General features: G+C 45.0%; 1 protein-coding gene across 8 annotated transcripts in view; it reads right to left on the reverse strand.

Moving 5' to 3' along the window:
* The window catches only part of trps1 (trichorhinophalangeal syndrome I), an 88,372-nt gene extending 63,713 nt beyond the window's left edge, over positions 1–24,659 (reverse strand). Inside the window, exons 1-3 of one of the 8 annotated variants that reach the window (XM_078081432.1) lie at positions 24,433–24,659; positions 24,171–24,348; positions 6,930–7,413 (exon numbers count right to left, since the gene is read on the reverse strand). In XM_078081432.1, the coding sequence (XP_077937558.1) occupies positions 6,930–6,942 (13 nt within the window). In that variant the 5' untranslated portion in view covers positions 6,943–7,413; positions 24,171–24,348; positions 24,433–24,659. Of the gene's footprint in view, positions 1–6,916; positions 7,414–22,521; positions 22,787–23,592; positions 23,946–24,170 lie in introns of those variants that run through there. The other 7 variants (XM_078081431.1, XM_078081434.1, XM_078081435.1 and 4 more) reach the window with 7 other exon arrangements.
* Between the last annotated feature and the right edge of the window lie 3,145 nt (positions 24,660–27,804).

The following is a 27,804-nucleotide window of genomic DNA, read 5'->3' on the forward strand; positions in this document are numbered from 1 at the left end:
CTCACACACGTATATAAATATATATATTCCCATACACACAGACCCCTAAAGGGGCCCTTTTCCACATTGGGCCATATGGTGCAGACAGGCGCACGGAAACAATTCTCTAAAACAACACACACTCTGCACTTAGAAACCTGCCCCCCCCCCCCCCCCACACACACACACACACACACACACACACAACGGACAGTTAAACCTGCTGAATGAATTGCTGCCTTGTTCAGTGGTGCACTAATGGCAAGAAACCTGCCATGGAGATTACCACACACACACACACACACACACATTTGTTCAAACACACACACAAACACGCAGCGGCTCAGCATTAAGCATTCTAGGGCACTTATCCATTAGAGGGGTTAGTTATTTTCCCCAGTCTAAAAGTAGGTATTCAACTTAATATTCCAACGGTGGTAAATCTGTTCCATTAAGCAACTCGGGCAGATGTCTTTAGGAATACAAGCAGTTGCGTTGGCTAATAGAACTGCTAATATTTCATTTGCTTGGCTTCAGACAATGTTGCCTTCAAAACAGCCCAAATGAAAAGTAAGTCAAATAGCAACTCTATGAGAACCTCCTGTAGCTCTGCCAAAATGAAGCATTTGTACGCACGATGTGACTCTTACAGTAGGTGGAAAATGTGTCTCGGATCAGAGATCTGCAGTGGTCTGCCACGGTGACGCTTATAGTACGTCGACGGATTCCCGTAGTGCTAGTAGCATCTCGCTTTAGCTCACATGGACTGTATCATCACCGAGTCTCAAATGAAATCAGCGAGACAAACAAGGGGCGGAGCTGATGTCCGAATATGTCTATACATGGCAAATAGATCACTGCTATATTCCTCCTCTGAATCCTGTATATAGGAGCTTTTCTTCAAATTGAACTACGTGACAACTTTAACGGCAGCACTTCTGGCACAGAATCACATGCCAAACTTCAGAAGATCTTAAATAAACAAAGCAGGAACACCTCCTTATTAAGCCTGGCTGGAGATCATCAGAACATGAACCTGATGCCGCCAGTCTTTTACCGCTCTTCCCTCCTCTTACTCTCAGTTAACGTCAGTGCAGTCTTTCTTAGCGTATGGAATATGGCCAATGCTCAAGTACTTTTTTATTTATTACATTCGTATTCAGTCTTTTAGTCACAGCCGTATTATCCGGGAAGGTATTTAAGTCTACTTCTCGGGAGAGGTTCTCAAAGTCCCTTTTCCTCCTTGTAAGCAAAAACAAAGCAGGTCTGCCAATATTCAAAAACAATATGGAATGATGCAAGTTCCATTACTGACAATTGGCCTTGAAAGGATTCAGGAGTCAAATTCAACAGTGTTTGTTGTTGCAGTCAAACATATCCGAGTGACTCAAAGCAGCGAGAACGTCCAAATTTCCAGGTCGGCTTACTCAGCCGTCATTCATTAAGACCCAATAAGTGACTTCTGTAAGACACAATGCAGAGAAGGAGAGCAGCACTGAGTCATCATCTCAGCGAGAGCTAAACTTCCTCTCTCAAGACGTAAGGAACTAGATATCGGCTTGTGTACGTTCTTCTGTACACAAGCCGATATCTGTACCATTTTATTTAGCATGTAACTACATGGCTGATGGCAAAAACATGCAGGTACAGAAAATACCGTTAAAATGTCTTATTGCAAACATTGTTAATCTATTAGAAGAGGTGCAATGCATATTTACCTTTTCTTTTTATAACCTTTGAGGACCACTTTGTCCCTGCATTGTTCTACACACACACACACACACACACACACACACACACACATCAGTGCTCCCTGCGCGCCAAAACACTGAGGACACGTGGCGCCGTGCTGTGAATCTCACCGCGGTGTCGTGGCTGCCTCGCTCACATTTGGCTTCGGCGGGCACCTGGATCTGAGAGAAGCCCACCGGTTGGAACCATCTGTCCGCCCCCAGCTGCTCTGTTTGTATTGTTCTGGCCCGCTCCGCTGCATCACCACCGCTAGCCACTAGCCTATCCGCTCCCAGCGGCCGCCGTCTTTATCGCCCCGGGTTAGCCGAGCTGGTGCTGCCGATCTGGCTGCCGATGACCAGCGGCCGCCCGGGGCGCTTCCTGTCTTTGTTGCGTCTCCTCAGCAGGGGACTGCGGCTCACATACATCTGCATAGATTCTGACGACACGTTGTAGAACGTGAGGTTGCCCATAACAGCCGCTGTGCATGTATAATTAGCAGCTGGCTGATCCGCGGCCAAACTCCATGTCCTCCAATGTCAGACGAGTGGATGGAGAAAGAGAGTACTGCCGGCGAAGGCAAATCAGCATTGATGCAGCCACGTGGTCAGCATTTAACCTCTTCTGCTGCCTCCATGCAATACAAACCGCTCAAGACAAATCCAAATTGCTGAAACTCTGAGATCAGACCCCCACACAGTGGGGTCTGCCAAGCCTGAATTCGAGCTACGGCACATCTTTCGGAGCAGCCGCCGGCCCTCCTGTCGGTAAAGCAGCTTTCCATCAGCAAGGAGCGAGAGTCCGGGTGGTTTTCCCGTTTCTGACCCTTTGGAATAAATCTAATAAACAAACTAAAAAAAAAAAAGGTACACAGACCACGGATGCTTCACTGACGAGCCATGAGGGCGGGTAATGGCGAGAAAGCGTCCATCCCGTGTAAAAGCATTCTGTGTTGACGTTGGCCGTCCCCGTGGACAAAAGCGCCAGTGTTTGTCAGAGCTAGCACCAGAGTCCCTTTGGGCTTCACTGCAGCGGGGTCAAACTGTCTGCCCCCTCGCACTCCAGCTTCCGCTTCTCCCTGCCTCCCTTCCCTCCAGCCAGACCTGCGCGCACAACACAGCCCGGGCCTCCAGCGGCGCCGTGTCGGTGTTCGTCACGCCTCAGCTCCAATTACAGCGACGTCGGGTTGGGTCTTTAGAGGCATCAGTGTGTTCATGGGGAGTGTTTAAAACATAGGACAACAGTAACAGTGTCGTCCCCCACAAAGGGTCATCCGCACGCGAGTTTGATGTTCACCCCCCTCAAAAAAAACCTCTATGATCAACTCAACAGTTGGCACGCTCATTTCAGTAGTTACCTTATCTAAACCATGGACGTTAGTGACATTACTTCCTCCCATTCCGTTGATAATGCTTGTTTGTTGTTTTGAATAATAAATTCTGGAACCTTTTCAAAATAGGCAGTGACATTTAAGCTGACTTGGCCACAGTGACTTTACCTCTGAGACGGGCCTGTATCTGTGGGGGGATTTCTCTTCCCAGACATACCAGAGGCCGCACACAGCTGTATAGTTCACCAGCATATGGATTAAATAAATACAGTCTGCACCGAGCTTGTTAACACTTGTTCACTTGGCTACAACACACTGACGCTGTTGCAGCCAAACTGAACATAACACACACACACACCCATATCTTTGCACACCCACACAAGCTTCATGCACACAAAAAGGTAGCCTTGCACACGAGGAAACCTCCCTAAAGAGGGGATTTGGCGCTGAATGGGTGCAGCATTGGTTATCGTGGGAGCGAGTAGTGACACACACACGCAGGTCTTGCGGCTTGGAAAGCACACAAAAGCATACATAGAGACTCTTATACTCCTTTGATCAGGCAAGGGTTTGAGTGCTGCTGTGGTACAACACAAAACTCAGTTTGCAGCATTACTTAAGAGTGTTGGAGTCTCATTTAGACCCACATACACAGGCGGAGCTGTGGGCTTTTCCACAAACAGGCTCGGAGGATACAGCAAGGACACGGAAACACTGAACCAATAGTTGTGCGTCTGGGCTTCTTTTAGCTGTGTGGTCAGTTGTTAACCTAATCTGAATAATGGATTTTAACCCCAACTCTGCTTCAAACGCAGAAACAGCCAGAGACAAAGATAAATGGGAGGAGGCTCTGAAAACTAGGTTGGCTCCATTACTCCTGCTTTGCCTAGTTACTGTTCTTTATCGGACTATTGGATTTTTTCTTTCCTGAGGAAAACCCACAGTGAAAAAAGGCCCGCTCGAAACAGCGGTGGAAAATTTAGCAGCGAGTGCCGGTTTTGACTGTGAGGGTGTCAACGGACAAACGGAGCTGGCGTTTAACTAAATAATAACAATAATAATTCCTGTTGCCATGACCGCAGGCTCAAAGGAATGTAGTGGTCAAGATCAATTATTGTTAATTATTATTATTATTATATTATAATTACTATACATATTATTATTATTTCTCATTATTATTATATTCAGCTGCCAACTTGCTGGAGAGAAACTTCTCCATAAAAGGACAGTGTTGTGTTGTTTTTCAAATCACATAATCACTGTATTACATGTACTACTTTTTGAACAGCATATATTTGTTGTTCGTATTCACTTTGGATGTGGAAATGAATCGCATGGACAAGTTGTGTTGAGTGTGCTGGGTCAACGCAAGATTTGTGCAAACTTGGAGACAGTGTGAGTATATCCGTTGTAACTGGACGAAGGGAACGTCACCCGATATGAATTGAGCCCCACCGGGGCATGACACACACACATACACACACACACACACACACACACACACACACACACACACACACACACACACACACACACACACACACACACACACACACACACACACACACACACACACACACACACACCACTTTGATTTTTGATTGATTCGCTGACCTTTAAACAAGCTGATCATTAACACACCAACAAATTAAGTCATAAATTGCCATGGCATCTGGTGACACCTCCTGTATTAATCCTTGTTGGCATAATTTATAAGCCCTAATTGGAATTAATAGTTGTTTTTGGATGTGACGGACAAAGAGGGAAAACCTGCTGTGTCAGTGGGTTTGAGGGACAGAAATGTAATGCCCTCTCGACACAATGATGAATGGCTATTTGTTTCTTTCCCACACGCACAACTATAGACTGAAAGCTGTCTCTGTGTGTAGCATGAAAGTCAAACTTGACTGAATCGTCTCTACTCCGCATTCTTCAGCCTTCTAAGACGCGTGTGTGTTTAAGTGCATCCTTTCAGCCGTGTATGCACATGCATCCATACACGGTTGAAGGGATGCACACATACTGTAGATGTGGGTAGACACAGCGGGACGCGCACAAACAGACCACAGCTAAAAGCATCACGCTGCTCAAAGACGATCTTCCCCGCTGAACAACATCAGCCAGCAAAGCCACATAATGAAAAACGCACACAAACACACACGCTTCTACGTAGGTAGCTGGTGCCACACACTCAGACTATGCAGACAAATAACAGAACAATAATTTTTTTTTAAATAAATACGCCAAAACTCTGTTTAAATACAGAAATAAGGCAGTTTCAAAAAATCAATAGCACACATGCAAGTAAGCCAATGAATCCCCCTGAAAGGGTTAGATCAAAGAAAACATTTTTCTCCAATTATTTTTTTGGCCTCACACTTTATTTGAGGAGATTTGGAGAAATATAACTTTGTGACTTCTGCCACTACGCGAATAGCATTAGAGTAAATGGACTTTTATGAATATATTTGTAAAACTCAATCTCTTTCCAGAAGTAATATCCCAAAGCCTCACTTTGGACAATTTTATTCTTCATTTTTATTTTACAGTAAAAACTGTATGAGAAGGAAGGAAAATAAGTAAAAGGACAATGCGGTTGAGTGAAAAAGAGAGAGGAAACAGTGGGAGAGCGCCTCAGTGTGCATGTGGTGACACAGGTGTCGAAGGATAACACAGCAGTTTGTTGTGCAGCGTAGGTGCAACTGCTGACCAAGGGGGGAAAAAAAGTCAAAGCGGTCCTAAACATATCGCGCATGTGTGTGCGTGCACATGTTTTGGATCCAGCAAAGTATGGTTTGTACAAGTACATCATACGTTTTTCTACAAAAACCACGTCTCTCACATGCATGTTTCCACACACAGCGTAACTGAATGAAAGTTAGAATCCCTTTTTTTATATTCAAATAACGATGGCCGGGGGCAAAGGGGCATCTGGTTCATCACTAATCTAACAGGTTGACACCGCTAATATTTATCAACATTACCCCCATGCAGTAAAAGTTTGCAGTATTTGCAGGTGACAATTTGACATAGTTATGTGAGGGAGGTTCACTTAACGAGACGCGGCTGGTAGAAATGACTTGGCCTCCTGCGCATGTGATCTTACCTCGCCGATCAGACGGCTGAGCGAGATGCAGCCACTCAACTTTAAAGAGGGTAAGGAACTAATGAGCTGTGCTGCTAATGAGGCTCGCTGAACCGCGTTACGCTGCAGCCAACTGCTCAGTAAAGTTGAAGCCATTCCTCAACTCTTTCTCGATGAATAACACACACACACGCTTTCCACCCTTGCGTGGAGGGTAAAGCAGCAAACGCACAGTCACTTCCTCTAACAGTGATGACTAAGAGCAACTTTTCATAGAACTGCTCACCACATTGTTGCTCCGCGTAAACATTTTATCAGCAGTTGAATTCCCACCACCCCGTTGCCATTCTCGCTAAAGGCAACAGCGCTAATCTAGAGAAGCCACGCAGAGATTCAACTTTGATCTTTCATCCAAACAAAAATCACGCATGCCGTTTTGTTTTCATATTTTCAATATAAATCCTGAATAATTCAATTGAAAAAAAAACTCTCACATGATGAATAAAAGTATTAAATTATTAAATGTCAGAATGTTAGAGCAAATACAGATGTTCAAATAATGATCAATTAATAAAAACAATTATTGATGTATGTACAAAAATGATGTATGATGTAATATATCCAAATAAAGGGATATAATCCCACCACTAATTACTGAAGCATTCAGACGTGTACTTTAAAAGCGTACCATAATAAATATTTAGTTTGAATTACTTCATACTAAATATACAGTAAATTAAACGAACTGTAATGTTGAGGGATTCGTGCACAAGTAATGACTGAATAAAGACCTTTTTGTCCTACCTCTGCTGATCATCAGGTTATAAAAACATCATGGCTGACTCCCGGCTTTGGCATCAGCTCTGCTGCAGCGCTCTGATTGGACCCCGGCCGCTCCGCGCCGCGCCGTCCAGCGGCGGCCAACAGTTCGGCCACCGGCCCCCGGTACTCCACGCAGTTAATGGGGAAGCAGAAAACAGGCGTCGAGGCCCAAACTAATATCCCTCCATTTCTTTATCGGGTCGACGTAACTCCACACAGGTCCGTGAAACTTGGGAGCGAAAACCTTTTGGGCGCCTTAGAACTTTTGTTTAAGAAGCGTTTGGGGACCTTTGGCCCGGCGCCGCTCCTTTAACGCCTTACAGCTGGGCAACGCGGCTTAGAGTCTGATCGCGTGTGTCGTAGACGTACGATGCGTCTCGCTGACCAATCTTTTTCCCCGTTCGTTTTCGGGTGCTGGTTTAGGTCCTCTGTCGCGGTTGTCAGTGTCGACCATCACCGTAAGAACCTGGAATGGATGACAGAAACATTAGAAGTGCACGTTATGCAGCATTTACTGAAACATGTATGAATACCAGACATTGTGTCTATTTTACGTTGCACAGGAAACTATTTTGTCCAGACATCCAAATTGACTGGCTGATCAAAGGTGCACGATACGAGAAAATATTTAGTGCCCTGCGGAGACCCCAGCAAGTCAAATTCTCTAATTGTACCAATTTTCTTTTATCGGCATAGTTGACAGCTGACAAAGTCCTCTGCATGTGAAGGTTTTTTTTTGAGGCCCCCTGGTTAAAGCTGAGCCGATGATTATATATTGGAAAACGTCAAAAACTTTCGAGCCATTGACAGCGGAGAGCCTCAAGCAGCTTCTCTATTTTTGCATCATGTTTTTCTCTAAAAGAATCTGCAATTTATAGCAGCAATGAATTTGAAAAGTGTGTGACCTCTTAAATATACGTGTGGGAGGAAAGGGGGGCAAAGATGTTGGTGCAGCCCAAAACGAGCACATTGTTAATAGCATATTAAAATGATTTAAATATTGTTTCCAGTGACAGTGTGACACTAAAGCCCTACTGAGGATATCACACGCAATTATTTCAAATTACAACACTCTTTCCCCGTTTCTACAATTATTACTCACTCAATTTCAATATTGATTGCTTTATGAGTCGGAACAAAGCAGTCATCGATAGGCAATTTCTGGGAAGGAGTAATTACATTCATCGCTGCACATTACATTTCCTGAAGCTGTGACATTTGTGTTTTCTTCATTCGGCGATTCTAGTGTTAAATGTCAAGACTCTCCAGTTCTCAGTTCCCCCTTTTGTTGCCCCAACCACAAAAATCACCACACCCTGTGCGTCTGTACCCCCTCCCTCCCTCTGCCACCCCTTCTTCTTTCCATCCAGCTCACCTCTCTCCCTCTCACCGCAAATCTAAATCTGAGTCTGTATTTATACAAAGTCGTTTCCTCGGGTCAGTCCGACAAGAGCGCGCGTGTGTGTGTGTGTGTGTGTCAAAGACTTGTCTCAAAGACTTGTGTGTGTGTCTCTCACACACACACACACACACACACACACACACACACACACACACACACACACACACACACACACACACACACACACACACACACACACACACACACACACACACACACACACACACACACACACACACACACACACACACTTGTCGGTCCCTGTTTTATCACCTTTGTTATTCCAATAGTGTCCATATCATACAGTCCCTCCTTGGACATGACAGAACTATTTTATGTTTCCAGGGTATAATTGAACAAGACAGCACAAGCAAAGTGAGCGCTGTGGTATTTACTGTTCCAGGATACCTGTTGAGTGGTTCACCTGGTTCACTGTGGTCCTTCACCACATCCACATCCAGGTCTCACTTTATTTTCTATCTATAGTCCAAGCAAACACACCAGCCGTTTGAGAACTGGAGCGCGTCATTATTTGAAAGAGGATATATGCTGTTTGAAAAGGAAAAAAAAAGATTGCTTCCATGAAAAGTGAAGCACATAGTGAGTCACTGCTGAAATTCTGAGTCATTTTAAGAGTCCCTCCCCTCTTAAAACCGTGTTTTTGAGGATATAAATACAGTCGGTAGACGTCTGGGATGAAACCTATTCTGAGACCCAATGTGACCTTGTTAGGTGTCCTCATTGGGAACATCTGGTATGTCCCTGCTACACCGACCCAACGCAAAACACCAGATAAACACAAAGTGCACACTCTTCATTGTGATCAGTTCTCCAGGATGTAAGATACAAAGCGTGAAATCCCGCCCGTCACACGTGACACACAGGCCTGCGGTTATTACCTAAAAATCACCACAAAATCATTTAGAAAAATCAGCGGTGGTGCTCTAAACGGTAAAAGAAAAAGGGGAGCGCAGTTTTCTTTTGCATAAGGAGTGAGTGTGGCTCCAAAGATTTTCCCCGTGGAGCTCTGACTCAGGCAGCTTACTCATTTACTTAAATCACTCCTTCCCTCCTTCTGCTTTTCTCCTTACGCTCTTTTTTCTTTGTTTCTCCACTCGACTCATCTGTTTTCTTCCTTTTTTTTTTCATTCCCTGTCTCTCGGTTTTCCCTCTCTGCAACAACTCGGATTTCCAAATCTAATGTCAACACTCCAACTAGAACCCCCCCCCCCAACACCACCGGCATCATGCCGTCTTTCCCATCAATCCATCACTGAGCCCTCAGTCATTTTCATATGCGTCTTCTGTCTGTTTTTCCAACTGTCATTACGCCTGAGATCTGCCGACTCCTCCTGTGCTCCAACCCCCCCCCAACCGCCACGAGTGTGTGTGGTCCGGTCCGGCTATAGACCGTTACATTGTCCCAGACAGGTTGAACTGCGCAACTAGCCGGCAGACCGAGGTGGGGGGGTTTGCAGAGCAGGGGTTCCTAGGGAATGTTTGTTTTTCTGTTTCCAATTTGGTCCAGCCCGAGGAACTCCACACTCCGCTCTGTCTCAAACACACCATTCATGACGGCCTGACGCACATGATTACACACAAATGCCCACTCACTAACTCTCCCTGCCCCAATCTCACACACACACACACACACACACACACACACACACACACACACACACACACACACACACACACACACACACACATGCATATGGTGCATATGCATGTACCCATATCCTGGCAACACACACACTGCTCATGCACGCTGACAACCATCAATTTAATTCTTACCATGAACCACAAGGCCCTTTCATTTATTTTTGTTCTCATCTTTTAACCGTCTTATGATTTGTCGCTGCTAATGACGTTTCAAATGACACGGCGGTCAAATTAATTACGCTTGTTTCCTCCCCGTCTATCAGGGATCCCCCCCTCGCCGTGTTCGGGGAAAAATGATAGTCTTTCTTTCTTCTTTCTAGCCTTTCTTCGCGTGTCTCGCTGCGTTCTTCGATGTTATGTCGACAGAGTTGAGCTCCACGTTCCACCGATTGCGGCACAAAGAGCACATTGTTTTATACTTAACTCAACCGTTCCATCTGAAACGGATTATTTTAGTCCGTTTTGTTGTTTGGATTTCAAATAAACAAAGCGGATCTTTGCGTGACCATGAAGTTTATCTTGTATCAATGAAAACAGACAGATTAATATAGAGGATTTTTATCAGAAGTGTATAGGTTTGCTCTTGGACATCATGTCGTTTGATTACTCATCGGACAGACAGGAAACCACATGGTTATATTATTTCAATGCTGCATATCAAAAAAAAAGAAGGAAAAAGTGGTTTATTCACTTGTTTTTGACTATTTGTATTTTAAAGTGCGGTGTTCAAAAGCCATATAAATATTTGAGACACATGAAGTCAAATATAACAAACTGACTCAATGGAAAAGCCGCTTTTTTTTCCAAACGTTTTTTTTTTTGGTTATAAAATGATGACTTTACGTTGGACTAATAAAATGTCCTGAAAAGAACAAGATCACACTAGTGCATCGCCGTCAAAAATGTCTGAAAGTTCTTAATTAGTTGCGATTAGTATTGAAAAAATATATTTGCCCTGGATTTAAAAAAACAACAACAAAAATCTAAACACGGTGTCTTGTTTTGAGTTGACGCATTACTACTTCAATATGGATTTAACATCAAAAGATGAAGGAACAAAGAAGCAGGCAAACAAGGGCAGAGGAGGTACATCTGTTCTACATTAAGAAACATTCCAAACAAATCAGCTTAAAATTGACATCACAAGCTCAAAAGAGAAAAACAAAAAAATAGACCCTCTTCTCAGCGACACCTACAGTCATCGACAGTGAACAAGATGCCCCTTTGGGTCACCTCCTGACAGATTGGACCGTGGAGATGAAACAGACACATCCGTGTCATCTGTTAAAATGCTGACATGACAGAAAACGGACTGGACCAGTTGAGGAGCTGCTGACGTCCGTGTCAAATTAGGGTGCTGATGGCGGACCACGGTGACATACAGAGTATCCAGCGGCTCCTAATGAAATCCTTTTGACCGACGACGCAAATTCACAGCGCTAACGGTTGTGGAGCGAGAGACAAATCAGCCGTCCACGTTGCCAATCAGAGTTTATCTGTAATGCGATTCCGTCTTGAGGGTTTGGCACATACCGCCTTACTTGTGTTTGTTGTAAGATCAAGATCCTTTTCCTCTCTCGTGAATGACATCAATCAGAAACCCTGATCAACCAGACCTGAGGGCGTGGCCTGTCTATTTAGGACTGTAAGCCCCGCCCACACTCTTCCCCGTAACAGATGTGCTATTATAAGCGCCTATTAAACAACCAGAGGGACCTTTAGAAGGAACATGTAGCACTATACACTATACCAAGCCTGAGGCTTCTTGCACACGTCCACGAGGCAGCCGCCATGAACATTTTGACTTTCAATTCCACTTCATTTGAATAGCCCAAAACCCCAAATTGGCCTCGGAAGGCTTTACAATCTTTACCCATGCAACGTCCTCTGTGCCACCACCCTCTCATTGGCAAAGGGAGGGCTAAGAAGGAAAAAACTTGGGGGTGGGGGGGTGAAGGGGGGCGGCAGAAGAGGGAACCCTCTCCTGGGATGTCAACAGATGTCATGTGTACGGAGTGGACATATAATATTTACAATACGCTCAATGCATAGGACAGAAATGATCCATACGGTATACTGGTAGCAGTGAGATGAAAAATGATCAAAATGCCAACTAATAACAGATGTAGTAGATTAACAATGAAAAAAGGTAGTAATGGCGTCAGCAATGAGGGGCAGGGGGAGGGTTGCCTTCAGTTTTCCCTGGCTGGTTCTTGTTCTTGTCTTCCCCACCCCCACAACCCCCACCCCCTCCTGTGACACCTCATTTAACAAATCCTGGAATGGACCCTGATGAGGAGAGAGCGAGGGGGAATGACATGCAACAAAAAGGTCCCAAGGTTGACTCTGGGCCCTCCAGTAATCCACAGAGATGCGTCTGCTTGGTCCAACGCGTAACTAATCAGCTCATTATGGCCAACGTTTCACCAGTTGGCATCTGAAAACTGTCCCAAGGGAGATCCAGTGTGCCTCTAAAACCACTCCGCTTATTTACAAAAAAAAGTTTGCCAATGATACGTATAACCGCGGCGGCGGCTGGTAGGGACAAGCCGACCGACCACAGTCAGGAGGACATCCGCCTTCGCCTGCATGGACGGCGTTAATGTCCCTCCCTGATGCATGTCGGTAGCAGGAAACCCAGGCGCATAAATCAACACGGGCCTGTTGGTTTTGACCTTGCTCCCTACAGCCAAGACCCTCATTCATCAAAAAATAATGGCGAACAACCTTTGCCTCAGTGGTAGTTGTAGGCGTAATGGAAGGAACTGGTAGCTGCATGAAACAACATGTTGATTGTTGACACTCTCCCCCCCCCCCCCCCCCCCCTCCAAAATAAATACGGAAAACAAACCACAGCTGTGCCAGAGACGCACACTTTACCCGCACACGTCTCACAGAGCCTGCGCAGGTCTGCCAAGCATATCTGATCTCACACACACACACACACACACACACACACACACACACGGTTTGTCTCAGTCTGGGTAGGCTCAAACATTACGTCAGGCACGCGCACACACACACACACACACACACACACACACACACACACACACACGTTGATGCACAAGACCGTTACACAGTCGCAACACTACTCACTCTCTAATGTCCACACACACACACACACACGTACATACATACATACTTTCCACTCCTGCAGAATCGGACGATTCCTTCGAGCGGCACGGCTCGACAGGAAAGAATTTCTGGACAAACTAAAGTGCACGTACGTGCGTACGGACGGACACACCACGGAACATTTTTCAAGCCACAATGTTGACTTTATATTTCTTTTCCCGGAGCCCTTCGAGCTGCACGCTGGCCAAGCGGAGCAGCGTTTCCCGTCGGACGGTACCGGGAAGTCGAGGCCGGGAGGGTTTTTTTTTTTCCGGGGGGCCTCGTGGCATCAATGCAGCGCCGGAGTCCATTCAGACGCTGGACTTTGAATCAGAATTCACAGCCATGTACGATCACGCTCCCCCAGCGAGTCGCTGTAATTTATTTATTGCAGAAATTAAACGTTTTTCTTAATGCTTCAACCTTGTAGTGCTTAAGAGGAAAGACATGACAAGGCCAAAGAATCCTACCCTGGCCAGGCGTGCAGCGCGGCATGTCTCCAGTCATGCGTTGCTGAAGTGCAAAGCTATATCACTCTTAGCGAAGTCAAGGATTATTATTCAGATCCAACGGACCCCATTAACATTAAAGTATTACCGAAGACACAAGTGTAAGCCAAGCAGCCTCCTTTTGCTGCAGAGGCTCAGGCTCCAGGCAGGTTGATTCACTCATCCTCACATTCACTCTATGCCGCAGGTTTTCTCCAAATTCCAAAGAGAGTGAATGAGAAATGACTATAATCTCTGCTTTGCTTCACCTCTCTTTAGCCACCGCTGCTCCCTGAGCTGCTCACATCTGTCGCCTCCAACCCCACGCGACAACTTCCCTTTACCCTCTGTGCCGTCTCCTCCGCTGGTGAAGGTGAGCGCTGCTGGCGCTGCCGCCCTCTTCAGTGCCGTTCACCAGAGACCTGGAACACTTCTCTTCACAAACTCACGCGCACACCATCACTGAAGCTCCGGGCCCCCCGGTGCGATATTACTGGAATCCTTCACTCCAATATTTGAAAAGCACAACGAGCGCTTGTTTTATCTCGTCTCATGACAGACGCATTACACCCCCCCCGCAGCCCCCGATTTATTTAAAAAGGAATAGAAACGCAGCTCAGCTACCGGGAAGTCCACACTTGTCGTGTTTGACGGCGCTGGTGGACGTCCCTGCAAATGAAGCAACACGAGACAACAGAAGGAGCGGTCGATCCGGGGAGGCTTTCAGGCGGTCTGTCAAGGCACGTCGTCATCTGCCCCAGTTTCCTTTTACCTCCTCCCAACCGATGCTCTGCAGAAACTAAAACTGGCATTTGTAGAATCGAATCACCTCACTGACTCATCTGAGAGAGCCGCAGAGAGAGAGAGAGAGAGAGAGAGATACTCACAGCCGCATGGAATCAGCCATTAGAGAAAGAACGGAGAGGACGAGTTGTGTGCGAAGCGCTAAAAAAGGAGAAAGCCCAAAAGCCATGTGCCCCCCCACTGAGCTTTTCCACCCACCCCGACACACACACACACACACACACACACACACACACACACACACACACACACACACACACACACACACACACACACACACACACACACACACACACACACACACACACACAGGCTCAGAGTAAATTCAACTGTCAGCCGTTAAGTTTTTGACTATAGGAGTGATCTTTTGCCCCCTTTGCTCTCCCCTCTTTTCCTCCTCCCACTCCTGTGCCCATGCAAATGAGTTCCTCATCCGTCCATCCGTCCCCTCCTCCTTTATTGCCTTTCCTACTCCATTTCCACCTTATTGTTCTAAGCATTTCTTTTCTCAAGTCTATCACAGGCTTGTTTTATTAACTCTCCTCACCCTTTGTCTCGTTGCCTTTCTGCTTCCCTCGCTCCATCCATCCCCGTCTCTGTCCTAACCCCCCACCCCTCCAGCCACAGGCCAACCCCGACCATAGACACCTCTCTTTAGCCCGGTTCCTTATCTTCGGCCTACCTCCCCAGAAAAAAAAAAAAAAAAAGGATTTCCCCCCCTTCCTTCTCCCTTCATCCATTCTTCTCTAAACCCCCAACTGCTCCTACAACTCCCACATACACACACACTTCTGAGTGTGGGCCTCTGACACCCACCTTTCTCCTCTCCCTCCACAAAAGTCTCAAAGACCCCCAGATGTGCGCCCCTTTAATTTCCATTTGAAAAAAAGAAAGACCTCCCTCCCTCCATCATCCATCTATGCAAGGATCCACTTGATCATACACACAGCAGACACTTCAGGGCAGTGCAACACATGCGCGCGCACACACAATCCTTAGCAAGTAGAATCCTCTCTCACATTTGGAGAGAAAAACAAAGTGAAAGCTGATCATGACAGATATCGGATCATTTACAGGAGAGTGCGGAACTGTTTAACAATCTAGCATTATCACCAACAGAAGAACAAAGAGACAGAAAAACTAAATATCTTTCTCTCAAAAAATGATTGCAGATGGTTTCATGACCCTTCAGACACCTTCAGGGAATTATTTACTTTTATTTTCTTGCTTACAAGAGTAATAAAAGTATCCTTAACTCCTAAACTCACAATACATGGTTCAGTACAAACATTTAATTGCAAAAGCTCCCCTGTGAGCACAGCCAATCACGTGAGAATCGGATAGGGCTGCTACAAAAAAATCAAATCATCTGACCATGATTTAATAGATTCATTGAATAATGTAGTTTTCTACAATGTCAGCAAATGGAAAGAATCGTCCATCAAATGTCTATTTTTGACACACATATATTTATATATCTATATATATAAAAAATGCATGTAACTGTGAAAGGATCCAGCAGTCAAAAGAGACAATTGCATTAAACTGCATTGTACCTTTTTGTAGCAGCCGTGTGGTTTGAAGCCAGGCCCTGAAGGCATCTGCCTCGACGCGCCTATGGGGCTGTGCTCTGCTACTGCAGGTTTATTCAACACACACGGAAAAGCGAGCCCAGCCCTTGAGCAGCAGGTGACTGTCTGCTGCATCCCCCCCCACCCCCGCCCTGCACTGGCTCTTTCACATGTCGAGCTGGACCAGCGGGCCAGTTGGAAGGGTGTCATATCGCCCTGTGATATCTTTCCCCCGACTCGCCAATAAAATAGACACACAACAAGGCCGGACTGGAGTTACGCCAACGGGACGCCGTGAAAAGTCAGCCCCTTATTGCACGGACAGATAACACTTAACACACACAGGCACATGCATGTAGGCGCACAGTAAGGACAAAGGCTACTTTGAAAAGTTACTCAGCCACCAGATGTTTTAGCCAGATCCTAGACTACAATACTAATGGGGCTGCACGTGCGTGTGTGTGTGTGTGTGTGTGTGTGCGCGCGTGTGTCTGTGTGAGAGCCGGGGGGAGCTAAAATAGTTTTAAAGCTGCACAAATGAGTTCCATTCCTCAGTAAGCATGTAGTTAAAACAAAGCGACATGTACGGTTTCAGATTTGAAATGAATCGCTCCGAACTTCCCAACATCACATGCTCAAATACAAACACAACGTCAGCGTCCATTTACACATGAAATGAAACCAAACTGCACTCTCAAGGAGCAAGCACATGCAGTATTTTGACAGTGCTCGCAGAGCAATCAAGCACCTCTGCCTGCGGATAAGAGAAGCAGAGATGTAGACATGGAAAAGTACCGAACGAGGGAAACGGAGAAAAGAATAAAACCGACGGCTAACAAATCTGAGTGTGTCTGTGTGCAGCAGTGTGTGCGCAGGGGTTCTTGGTTCAACTGTTGACAGAACAGACGGTCGACCCCTCAGTATAGAAATAGACAAATAGAACCAGTGAGTCAACTCAATCATAACCGAGCGGCGAGCGAGAAGAAATGACGAGCCTGCTGCCAAAACATCCCCCGACCACGATGGACGGTCTCCAAACATGACAAGCTGAGCACCGAAGATTCATTCCTGATACACAACAGGAACTAATGTGGTGTTGATGGAATACAATGTGCTGTGGAAGCTTGAATTTACCTGTGAACAGACACCAGCCACTTCTAAAATACAGCTTCGGTGCTTAAGGTGAAATTAAATGAAATACAGCTTCTTCTGGCCTTCAGCAGAACTTGTTGGTTAACCTGTAAAAGTGGAGCGCGCTTAGTTCTGTGTCTTTTTTTGCCCGGCGGAGCAATTTTTCTACCTGCATAAAATCCCAATGACTCTTTCTTTCATTCGCCATGTGACAAAAAAAAAAAAACACCTCTAAATTTAGGAAAGGGTCTGTGCTGCATTGAGCATGCAGTCCTGACGGGAGATGGTCAAGCACGCTCACAACATAAACCAACTTCCCACCAATTGTGTCACTGTCACAGTTTCCGTAGATCATTTTTGCTGTCTGCTAAGCCGGTTGAAGACTGGAAGAAATTAGAGAAAGGGCTGCTCCTGGTAACACTTGAGCCGAGTATACAAAATGTATTCATAACAACTGCTTGTATAATCTCTACTCCATCTCCTCATTGCGATGTACCACGCTGTTAAACCCACCGGTAATAATATCACATGTATACATCTAGAAGAAACCTCACAACTACTCTGGATTTACACTATGACTAATATTTTCTTGGAGCCAGTTTATTTCTCAGAAAAAAATATAAGGAAGCACATGACAACGTTATTGTGTCACAGAGGTCCCGACCTCCCCGGTGTCGTCTCCGTGGTTACTGACAACAAGCAGAGCTTTACTGAAGAGACGACATACTCCTGTTAGGTAAACACTGGCACAAAGACATACATAATCTCTCACAAAACCAGATTTAAGCTGCACCTCCACTGTGACAGATCACCTTTCAAAACCCAAAGAGGTAGATGCAGAGGCTGGAGGTCGCTCTTCTGTAAAGTGACCCCATTGGGATTATCGAGAGAGAGAGAGAGAGAGAAGAAATAAAAGCAAACCTGCTACCGTGCACGCACCGGCTTCACACTCGAGAGTTCATTTGGTCAACTCCACAAACCACAGCTTTGTGAAATATTGTCGCGATGAGAAAGAAAGAAAAAAGCAGGACTGGATCCCGTTTGAATTCCCTCTGCAAAGATTCAAAACGTAAAAATTCCAAGTGCCCTCAAATGCTAAATGTATTTCCCTTTTATGGCTCAATGTTAATCCTCACAAGTTAATAGACTTCACATTTTAATGGGGGGGGCAACTTTTAAATGTGAAACCTTTGACAGGAACCTTTGACAGGAAGATAATTTGAACATTTTAAAGCAACGTCCGAGTGCAAACAGGCTGATGGACTTTACTTACTCAAAAAAAGAAATCCATTATTTCATCATCATCATCTAATAACTCAGTGCCCCCAAACGTTTCATATCAACATCTCTGACAACAATATTGATTGATCGGACTCTCCTGCCCAAACGCACCTTCTAGTGTTTCCTGGGACACCTGCAGTGTATCTCAGAGAAAGGTGCAGGCGGAGGGCAATTCTAGAAACATTTGGCATTAGCGGGAAATGTGTATCACGTCATGACTAAAAGCAAGAATTCAAATGTGCCCCTCCCTGGTAGGGAGAAACTCCAGCTGTGGAGCAAATGTGACAAAAAAAAGAAACAGCGTCTCAGACAGCAGCCGATCGAACCCACTAACCCAACGCACATCCACGGGTTCCTTTCCAGTGAGACCTCGCTTGAATTGAAAGCCAGAGGAACGCGGCGTGTCACACGCGAGGCACAGAGTCATACCGAGCGTCCGGGTGCACAGAAAACGCACACGTTGAGTCAAAGCGGTCACACCTGGCGACTCGCACCACGTGACAGCCCGAAAATGGTGTCCAAAACCACCTCTGGTACCACGAGAACAAGAACCAGCCGGAGGTGGTTCACGGCCTTTGCCGCGTGTTTCTAACAGGGCTGACTGATATGACGGGGGGCCAGAAGGTGCTTGACAGCGGCTTAGTCACTCGGACCACGACACCGCACTCCGCCCGTGTCATCAACCTTCTGCCGGATCCGCTCAACCAACACTTTTATCAGGCTCCACTGTATCGTGACAGAGGGATTATTTACTCTCAGATCAAAAGGGAGAAACATTTTCCCGTATTTAGGATTTCTCCGCCGCCCAGCCCGAAAAAAGAGAACTACAAAATGGGGGATAAAAAAAAAGGGGGAATTATTTCATCCTAAACCAAGACCATGTGCTCGTTATCTGAAGCGGCCTGTCTATAAGACAGGCTTAGAAGACCAAAGACATTAGAGACATACTCGAGCCTAAACAAGGCGGCGCTAACCACAGACGGAGAGCGGGGACGACATTTTGGGCCATTTAAGCAGACACTCTTTTCCAGAGGGACTTCCAGCCACTGCAACATGAGAATGGGCTCAAAACTGTGTGTGTGTCGCCCGCGTCCCAAGCAGCTGAAATAAAGCAATTACAGAGGCAGAACAATGCCTGCAGCCAGTGGAACAAGATCAGACCCATTGTGTCCTTGAGATGGAAGAAAAACAAGAGACGGTGAGGACAGAAGTGGGAGCTACAGAGCTGTGAGCAAAGAGGAGCCTTACACAAAAGAACGGACGTGGTACTGTAAATGATCATTTTTTTCCCCACTTATTGGAAACGGTGGCTACAGTACAAAAAATAAACCGTAGAATTGAAATGCATGTGTGTGGTGCGTCCATGAAGGAAATGCTACGTAGGCTTTGCATTCGGACAGTAGGATGAGCACAAAAATAATAACCAAGGGAACTAAAAAACAATAAGTTGTGAACATATTATTAACGACTAGTCCTGGTCCCACTTCAGCATAAATAACGTATTCTTTTTTATTTTTGTCTTACCAAAACATAATATTCAACTCAACTGAGTTCAGGGAAGTTAGCTCAATAGATCGGGAAGACAGCTGCTTCACTTTCACAGTCATCTGTGGCGAGCAACAGGTCTGCGAATGGGATCATTCGCTCCCATCGACGCACACACACACGCGCGCACACACACACACACGCGCACACTCGCATGATAGCAGCAATAAGAAGCAGAGATTAACGGGGATCGGACATGTGTTCCTCCTGTTGAACATTATAACAAGCTGAGAAAGGACCCGCGTCAGCGCGGACCAGACAGAGGAGACACGGCGGCGACTGAGGGGTTGTTGCAGGAGTCCTTACTTTAAAAATCTCTTCACTGATGAAATATTTTAGCGGGTAATGTGAGGCAAATATAACACACACACACACACACAGATTTAGCAAAAGTTTAGTAAACTTCTATAAATCCTGTAAACTTTTTTTCTTTCTTTTGGTGTCTGGGTTCTTATCGGTTATTCATTTTTCTGCAATTCATCCAGGTTTCTACAACTTCTGAAGGTCTTGACCCACCATTTATAAAGTTTTTTTATATTTGTATCAAATACACTTAAGCCGCTATTTTCTCATTCTTTCTTTGGCAATAATTACGGCAGAGCGATGCGACCATCATTTATCAATAACACACACATATACATATATATATATATATATATATACATATATATATATATATATATATATCATATTGTAGAAGGTTTTCAGGTAATTTGATCAAATAATCTGCTACTACTACTCGACATTTAAAAAATAGCGCGTATTTTTGTAGGGAAATTACAGTTTGTAGGGAAATTACAGAAACAAACTAAATAAAATGTACAGCTACAGACTGACTGTTTACATGCATGCACACAGATACAGACAAATTTAAAGACAATAGCTTGATTTCACATTTTTTGGCGAAATCAAAAAGAGGCCATTTTGCATCACGATATCTCAATTTATTTTTAAGAACTCCATGGAGAGACATTTAATGATCCCTTACCTAGAACGTCCAAATTGCAGATAACTTCGCCCTTTCTCAAAATACAGAAAATATCCCAAAAGGTTTAGAAAGAAAAAGCCAGCTCTTCCCCACCTGGATAATAATCCATTATGATGACCATCATTACGCGTTTGAAGGAAACTACGCTGCACTACAAACTTGTCTCTGTCTTTCCAAACACCCCCTGACCATGATGCTTTGAGGCAGTGAGATCAGTCACATGCAACATATGCAAATCACTAAAGTTACACCCCCCCTACACCCCTCACCCAGTCCAGGTGGCTTCTCTGTCCTTTTCACTGGGCCCCCGTTCCCCTCAGACACACTAAGCCCCGCTTTGAAGCGACCATGGGCAAACGCGTGGCAGCCCACAAAATCACTACAGTTGTTCCTCGTGTCTTTTAGGGCATCAAACCGTCAATAAAACACACGAGGGACATTCCAGCGAGTCCAACAGGACATGTCTGACTTCCCTAACTCCATGTGCTCTCTCTCTCGCTTTCTCAAAACTTTCCCTCTTCCCAGTTCCAACCGCTGAGATTTCACATGTTGCAGCCATATGAGTAAGCTATGGCACACACACACACACACACACACACACACACACACACACACACACAGGAAGAAGTGCTGTGCGCGCTCTTACACACATACGGGAAAGAGTTTTACAAGCAAAGGTCTCCTTTAGGAAGTCGTCAACTGTTTTGACGTTTAATAGCAGCTAGAACAAGGCCGTGAGATACAATAATATCCAGTGTCTGGAGAGAGGAACCGTTTGTTTGATCAGTCTTTTTAAAAAAAGGAGCTTGTTAAATGTTTGCAAAAATGTAACAAAGTAATACAATTAAAAGGCATGATATCTAGGAGTATAAGAACACACAAAGTTATGAGCGTCTAATACTCGTGCACGGGTGGGGGGGGGGGGGGGGGGCATGAACTCAAGTGGCATGAGAGGACAGCGAGGGAGAAGAAACGTTTCAGAGTACACTTCCAGTCAGTGTCAGTTTAAAGCGCTAACTTGTAAACTGCCTTGAGATGTATCAAACTCCTCAATTAAAATCATACGTAGCAGCTTAGCGAGAGAGAACAATTCAAAAGTAAAAGAACCGGATTGCATCCGTAGGAATTTGTGGGGAAAAAAAGTTATACAACTGGGCTTTAACTGGAACGAATATTCGCAGCTTCTAAAAAGGTGGATGTTTTGTCACTTTGTTTTTTTTAAATCATGGAATACAAACCAGCATTTGTCGAGAACGCTGGCTTTACAAAGTGCTTAAAAAGTTGCCACGAATGCTCGACTACAGCCTCCGAATTAGATGTGTGTTTGGATGCTGCTAGTTCCAAAACCAAAACATATTTGGATTTCTATTTTTCCTTAAAGTGATCCCAGCGTACGCCGTCCCCCGCCGCTGTGGGCAGAAAGCACAGAACTTTCAAAACATTTTGTAACTTTTCAAGGAAATATTCAAAGCCACAACAGTGAGAGTGAGGTAAAGATCATCACTTCAAAACAACTTCTTACAAGTCGGTGTGGCAACATTATCAAATCATCCGCAGACACGTTCTACGTTGGAAAAGGACTTACGGGTAAAGCTGGCGTAAGAAAAACTTCTAATAAAAACACAAACTGTGCAGCCTCAGACTTAAGTTTGACCAGGCCGCTATGCTCCGCTTTTCTTTTCTTTCCCCACAAATCACTGAGGTTATCTGTTGAATAAAAGTCGGGTCCACACACAAGCGGTGCTCCAGGGGCCTGCAGAGCTGCGAGGGACTATGTGAAAAAGCTCCCTTGCAGTGTGTGTGTGTGTGTGTGTGTGTGTGTGTCTCATTGTGCTGCCTTCACATACTCTGCTCTCCCCACAGAGTTGTCATGCCTACCCGGCTCCCTTATCTCAAAGGAACATCACAGTTTCTTACGACACGGTGGGGGGGGGGTTAGAGAGGGGGGGGGGGGAGACTTTTACAAAGTTGAGTGGAAACGCAACTCCGGCTTCCCGGCATCACTCGCGAAAAGTTCCACAAACAAATCCAATACACGCGCGATATTTGAGGCCGATAAGTAGTTTTTTTTGTGAGTAATAAACGTTAGTTGACAAGAGAGAGGGGGGGGTGTTTTTTTTTTTTTTACGACATTTCACATCCACCATCTTACTAACAATGAAAGAGGTGCAAAAAAAGAAAAAAAGAAGAAAGAAGCCAGCGCCATATCGGCTGTGAAAGCCACTTGACAAACGCAATCTCTTTCATCTCGCGTGTCAGCGCGTTCCCACGTTCTGCGCGAGACAAACTGCTGCGAGCGGCTAAAAACTAGCGTTCACCTTTTCGGCGCAGACGTCCTTCGTGCGTCACTCGGCAGGACGCGAGCAATCTGAACTTGGGTATCGAGCTCGCAGGCAAGAATAACTACAGTAAATGGAAAAGTTCACAATGAAACAAACAACAAAAAAAGACGTGTCAAAAATAAGATTAAAAACAAAAACAAGTTGTAAACACGTTGTAGTTACACGGGAGCTGCTACGCAGTGACAAAAAAATCACTGTCTAGCGAGTCCAGTCGGGATGCCGCTTATCGTGAATGAATGCCCCCCCCCCCCCCAAAAAAAAACAACAACAACAAGAAACCAAACTTAGTTAAAAAAACACACACAAACACAAACCTACTTGAGGCGACTAAAGTCACTCCGCGTCGCCTCGCCGTTGACTTCACACTCAAATCAAAAGCGGTAGCCGTCCCGAGAAGCCCCCCCACTTTGTATTTGAGTAGCGTTTGGGTGTCCTAACCTTAAATGTAAATTGCCATGTGAATTCGGTGGTGGTGCCGCTCCTCTCTCTCCCTCCCTCGCCCGCTCGCTCGCTCTCATTCAGCAGCTCCCTCTCTCCTTGCCGACGGCGCTCGGGCCGTTAGTTACATAAGACGCAAAGCGACTGCTGCCCGTCGTAAAACTACCTAGCGGCTAACTGCAACGTTTTGTCTCCCGAACGCAACATTTGATAGCCGCCCCCCCCCCCGGAACACGTTTCACCCCCCTCCTCCTCCTCCTCCTCCTCCCTCCCTTCCTCCCCCCACACTTGGTCCGAGAGCATGCATGTCAGCCATCTGCAACTCCGACCGTGCATCGCCGACGTCGTGGTGCCGCACGCGAAGCCACCGCGCCGAGTAGCCGGGGAGAGCCGTGTGCACGGCGCGCGCGCGTGCGTGCGTGTGTCGCGTCGCGTCGCTCTCGGTGCTGCTTACCTGTTGATCAAAATAAGCATTAGCCTCGTATTTCTCAGTGTGTGTCTCTTTCGGCAGCCTGGTTAAGATGGTGGCTGGCCGGCCGGTTCGTCTCTTTGTGGGGTTTTTGTTGTTGTTGTTTGTTGATGATGTCGGACGGGGTGACAGTGTCTTGGCTGTCTCTTTTTTTTCTTTTGGTCTGAGGGAGGGAGAGAGAGAGAGAGAGAGAGAGCGAGTTAAAGCTTCGCGGCGAGTAACACATTTAAAGTAGGCTGATACCGACTGGTTGGTGAGATTGGCTCTGGTATTGCAATATTCCGATGTTATAGTACGTTATCTGGCCGGCTGCAGCCCGGATTTGCTGCCCTCTGCAAACCAAACCAGAGCAGCTCGTTATCAGACATATTGTGTATATAAATATATACATATACTTTTTGGTTGAGCCCAGTGTTGTCGCGCTGCTGTGACAGGACCTCTGCCAGTCTGTCTGTACGCGGTGGGCATGACGTCAGGAGGAGGAAGACACAGCAGCTCTATTAATATCAAGAAGCCACCCGAAGACGCGCTCTTAAAGTGACACGCACTCCTCAGCTCACCCGTTCACCCCGTCGACTCCCAACCAAAAGCAATTACCACACCGAAGCAGAGAAAACGGACCCCTGAGAGTGATGCCGACTGCAAGCTCACATTCTGGGGCAGTTCGGGCACAATTCAAACAAACACAACCCGAGAAGAAGTTTGAGTGAGGCCAACGTAACCTGTAATTACACAGGTAAAACTGAAATGCAGAACACCGGCACTTTAATGGCCTCTACAAGCGCTATAATGAGAACATGTTGTTCATAGAAATGAGTACGTAGAAAGTACTTGTTGAGTAGTCATTTAGAATTGACCAAGCTAACATTTCAACTGACGTCTGGATTGATTAAATGAACACGGAAGTTTTAATTATAAACACAACATCAATTCTCGCTTCTTCATCAGGCTTACATAATGCTCATTAAAGGAATTATGTAAGAAATGTAGCATTTATCATATGTTAGAAAATTCTATGCACTTTTTAATTAACACTTTTTGAATGTTTGTTATGTTGGTTTGTTTTCTTCTTTCTCCATGTTGTATATGGAACCGTTAAAATGCATTAGCAAGCTTTGGAGTTAAATTGAACGTATATATCACTGCACCCTAAGCTTGTAGCGTTAAGCTGTTACAGGACAAGATGAAAAACATATTGGGACCCACTCATTAAAACATCGCTCTACAGTGCTACTGGGAAAACTCCATAGCTTTAAGTGGTAAATAAAACGCACTGATTATCTATTTGTTACCAAAGTATGAATATATTAATAGAACAAATGCCCGATTACAAATATAAACCCTGCTTTGAAAGGAATAGGTACGAGCAGGAAATGTAAGAAAATCCAATCTGCCATAATATGTCAGACATACAAGGAATTTAACTTTGAGGTTGGTGCGTAACAGCAGACAGTACGACGCTGGACGACAAGACAACACTGCAAGAGGAATAAAATAAAAAATAAGGCTATGGGTTAGTTTAAAATAAAGGAATAAAAGTTCAAGTTAAAAATATTTTAAAATTAAAAAATAAACGGCATCACCGAAAACGTCACAAAGGAAGCAGAGTTGAATGGTATCATAGTATTATGATTCATACATGGAAAATATAAAACAGACTAGGATGCTTCATGTGAACGTACACTACTTGTTACTAAATTGGACATTCCTTTCAGCGTCTAAACTCTGCACTATGCGTCTGCAATTTGCACTGAGGTTTATTTGCATTGTACCACCTGCATTGTTTTACTGGTGGAATTGAAAACCATTTAATAAATCTATAAAATGAAAAATATGCAAATATCTTACCATAGAATTAAATAACATGTGTACCTTATCTGATCTGATTAATAATAAATGTGTTAAACAAATTTTCACGTGGTTTCTCCTCTACACTGCAAGTTCAGATGTGCATAAATATTAATAGCTCTTATCTGGTATCAGCGCTCCCTGAGGACATAGGAAACCTGGGCAAATCTCCATGAGATACGTAAAATGATAAAATGATTATCTACAAAGTCTTGGATAGCAAGTGCATCTGTGATGCTCTGTAGACATGTAGAGGTAAAGTTACAACTCAATTTGATATTATTCATGATTTCACTGGGTAGACCAATGGACGAGGCAGTACGAGTCCACAATGACACTGTTTTACTGTCATTATTTTGTTCAGTACTTTGTATGTATTTGTTTAAGCTCTGCAAAGAGTGAACAAAATATTCAAAACATGACGTCCGGGTCTAAAGTAGAACGAAGGAGGCAGGCAGCCCCTTGTTGAGATGCAGTCACTGCACCTGATGAGGGTGTTTCTTTCCAGGCAGGAGAGCCGAACTGAGCTGGGCTGCTGTTGAAAAGTCAAAAAATGACGCCCTATGTTGTGTTTTTACACTTTTCCTAAACCTCAATGGAAAACCGAATGAAACGCAGAGGAAAGTTGAGTTCAAAATTAACTTTAAAAAATAGCGGCAGCTCCGAGAGAATCCGACTGCGGCAAATAAACATAAAAAATGAGTCAAGTGACAAACTCAATACTGTACAGTTAAAGATTCCCATCCAATGCAGAAACACAGTTCCTTAAAATGATGTTTTTTTATTTACCCAGAATGTACAACTGAACAGCAACAGACGCCTTAGAGTTGCTTTAAACATTCATCAATGTTTTTATAGGTTATTGCATATTCCGTCAGGCCTTCGGAATTTTATAATGGTGGCCATTATGCAAAATAATCAAAAACTACTTTACAAGAATGTAGTTGCATAAATAACATAAATAATATACATGCCTTTGTTAGCATTGAATGAGAGCCACGTGGAGGGAATCTGTGACCCTTCCCCTCACAGTCCCTCGCCCGACGCCCCATGGGGAGGAGAGGAAGTTGTGAACATTCGTTTTCAAACCACTGCCCTTCAAAAAGGCAAAGGTACGATTTTCTTGCTAACAAAAGCCTCCAGGCGCACACTGCTGGATACGCCGCCTCCTCAGTGGTGCCGGCTTCGGAAGGGCCACAGAGGAAAAGTCACATTGAGGAAATAATACACCTGCCAGTCTATCACACATGCGTTCCACAGATTTATTTTTTGAAATGTCCCATTTTCCTTGCCTTCCTCCAATATTTTCTTCAACTATTCCTTCCACGCAGACATTGTTTTTCCCCTGTTGCGTGGTTTCCTCTTCTTATTGGGAACCTACATTGTCCCGTTGGTAAAGAAAACCCTCCTCTTTTGTTTCCTGCACTCAACAACAGGGGTTAGAGGCAATAACAAAGTGCATCAATCCTGCTTGCGAGGACACATGTATCTGTGATGACAGCCACAAACCCTTCTGTTTCACGTTGTCACCGCCATCACTGTGCTGTTTGAATCATGTCACAGTCCTCTTTGCACCCGCGCCTCCTCAAAGTTGTGTCTGAAATATGTGGCATTTCTTTCTGTTTTCAAGGTACATCCGTCACGTCCCTCAGCAGGTTTACAATATCAGCCTTTTGTGGTCACAGAGTACACATTTTTCAAAAAGTCAAAATGGCAAAAAGGAAGTGTCCCTGAGCCGTCTTTATTACTTCTTAGCAAGGGGCGCATTGAT

Source organism: Gasterosteus aculeatus, chromosome 10, assembly GCF_964276395.1.
Source record: "Gasterosteus aculeatus chromosome 10, fGasAcu3.hap1.1, whole genome shotgun sequence".
Lineage (NCBI taxonomy): Eukaryota > Metazoa > Chordata > Actinopteri > Perciformes > Gasterosteidae > Gasterosteus > Gasterosteus aculeatus.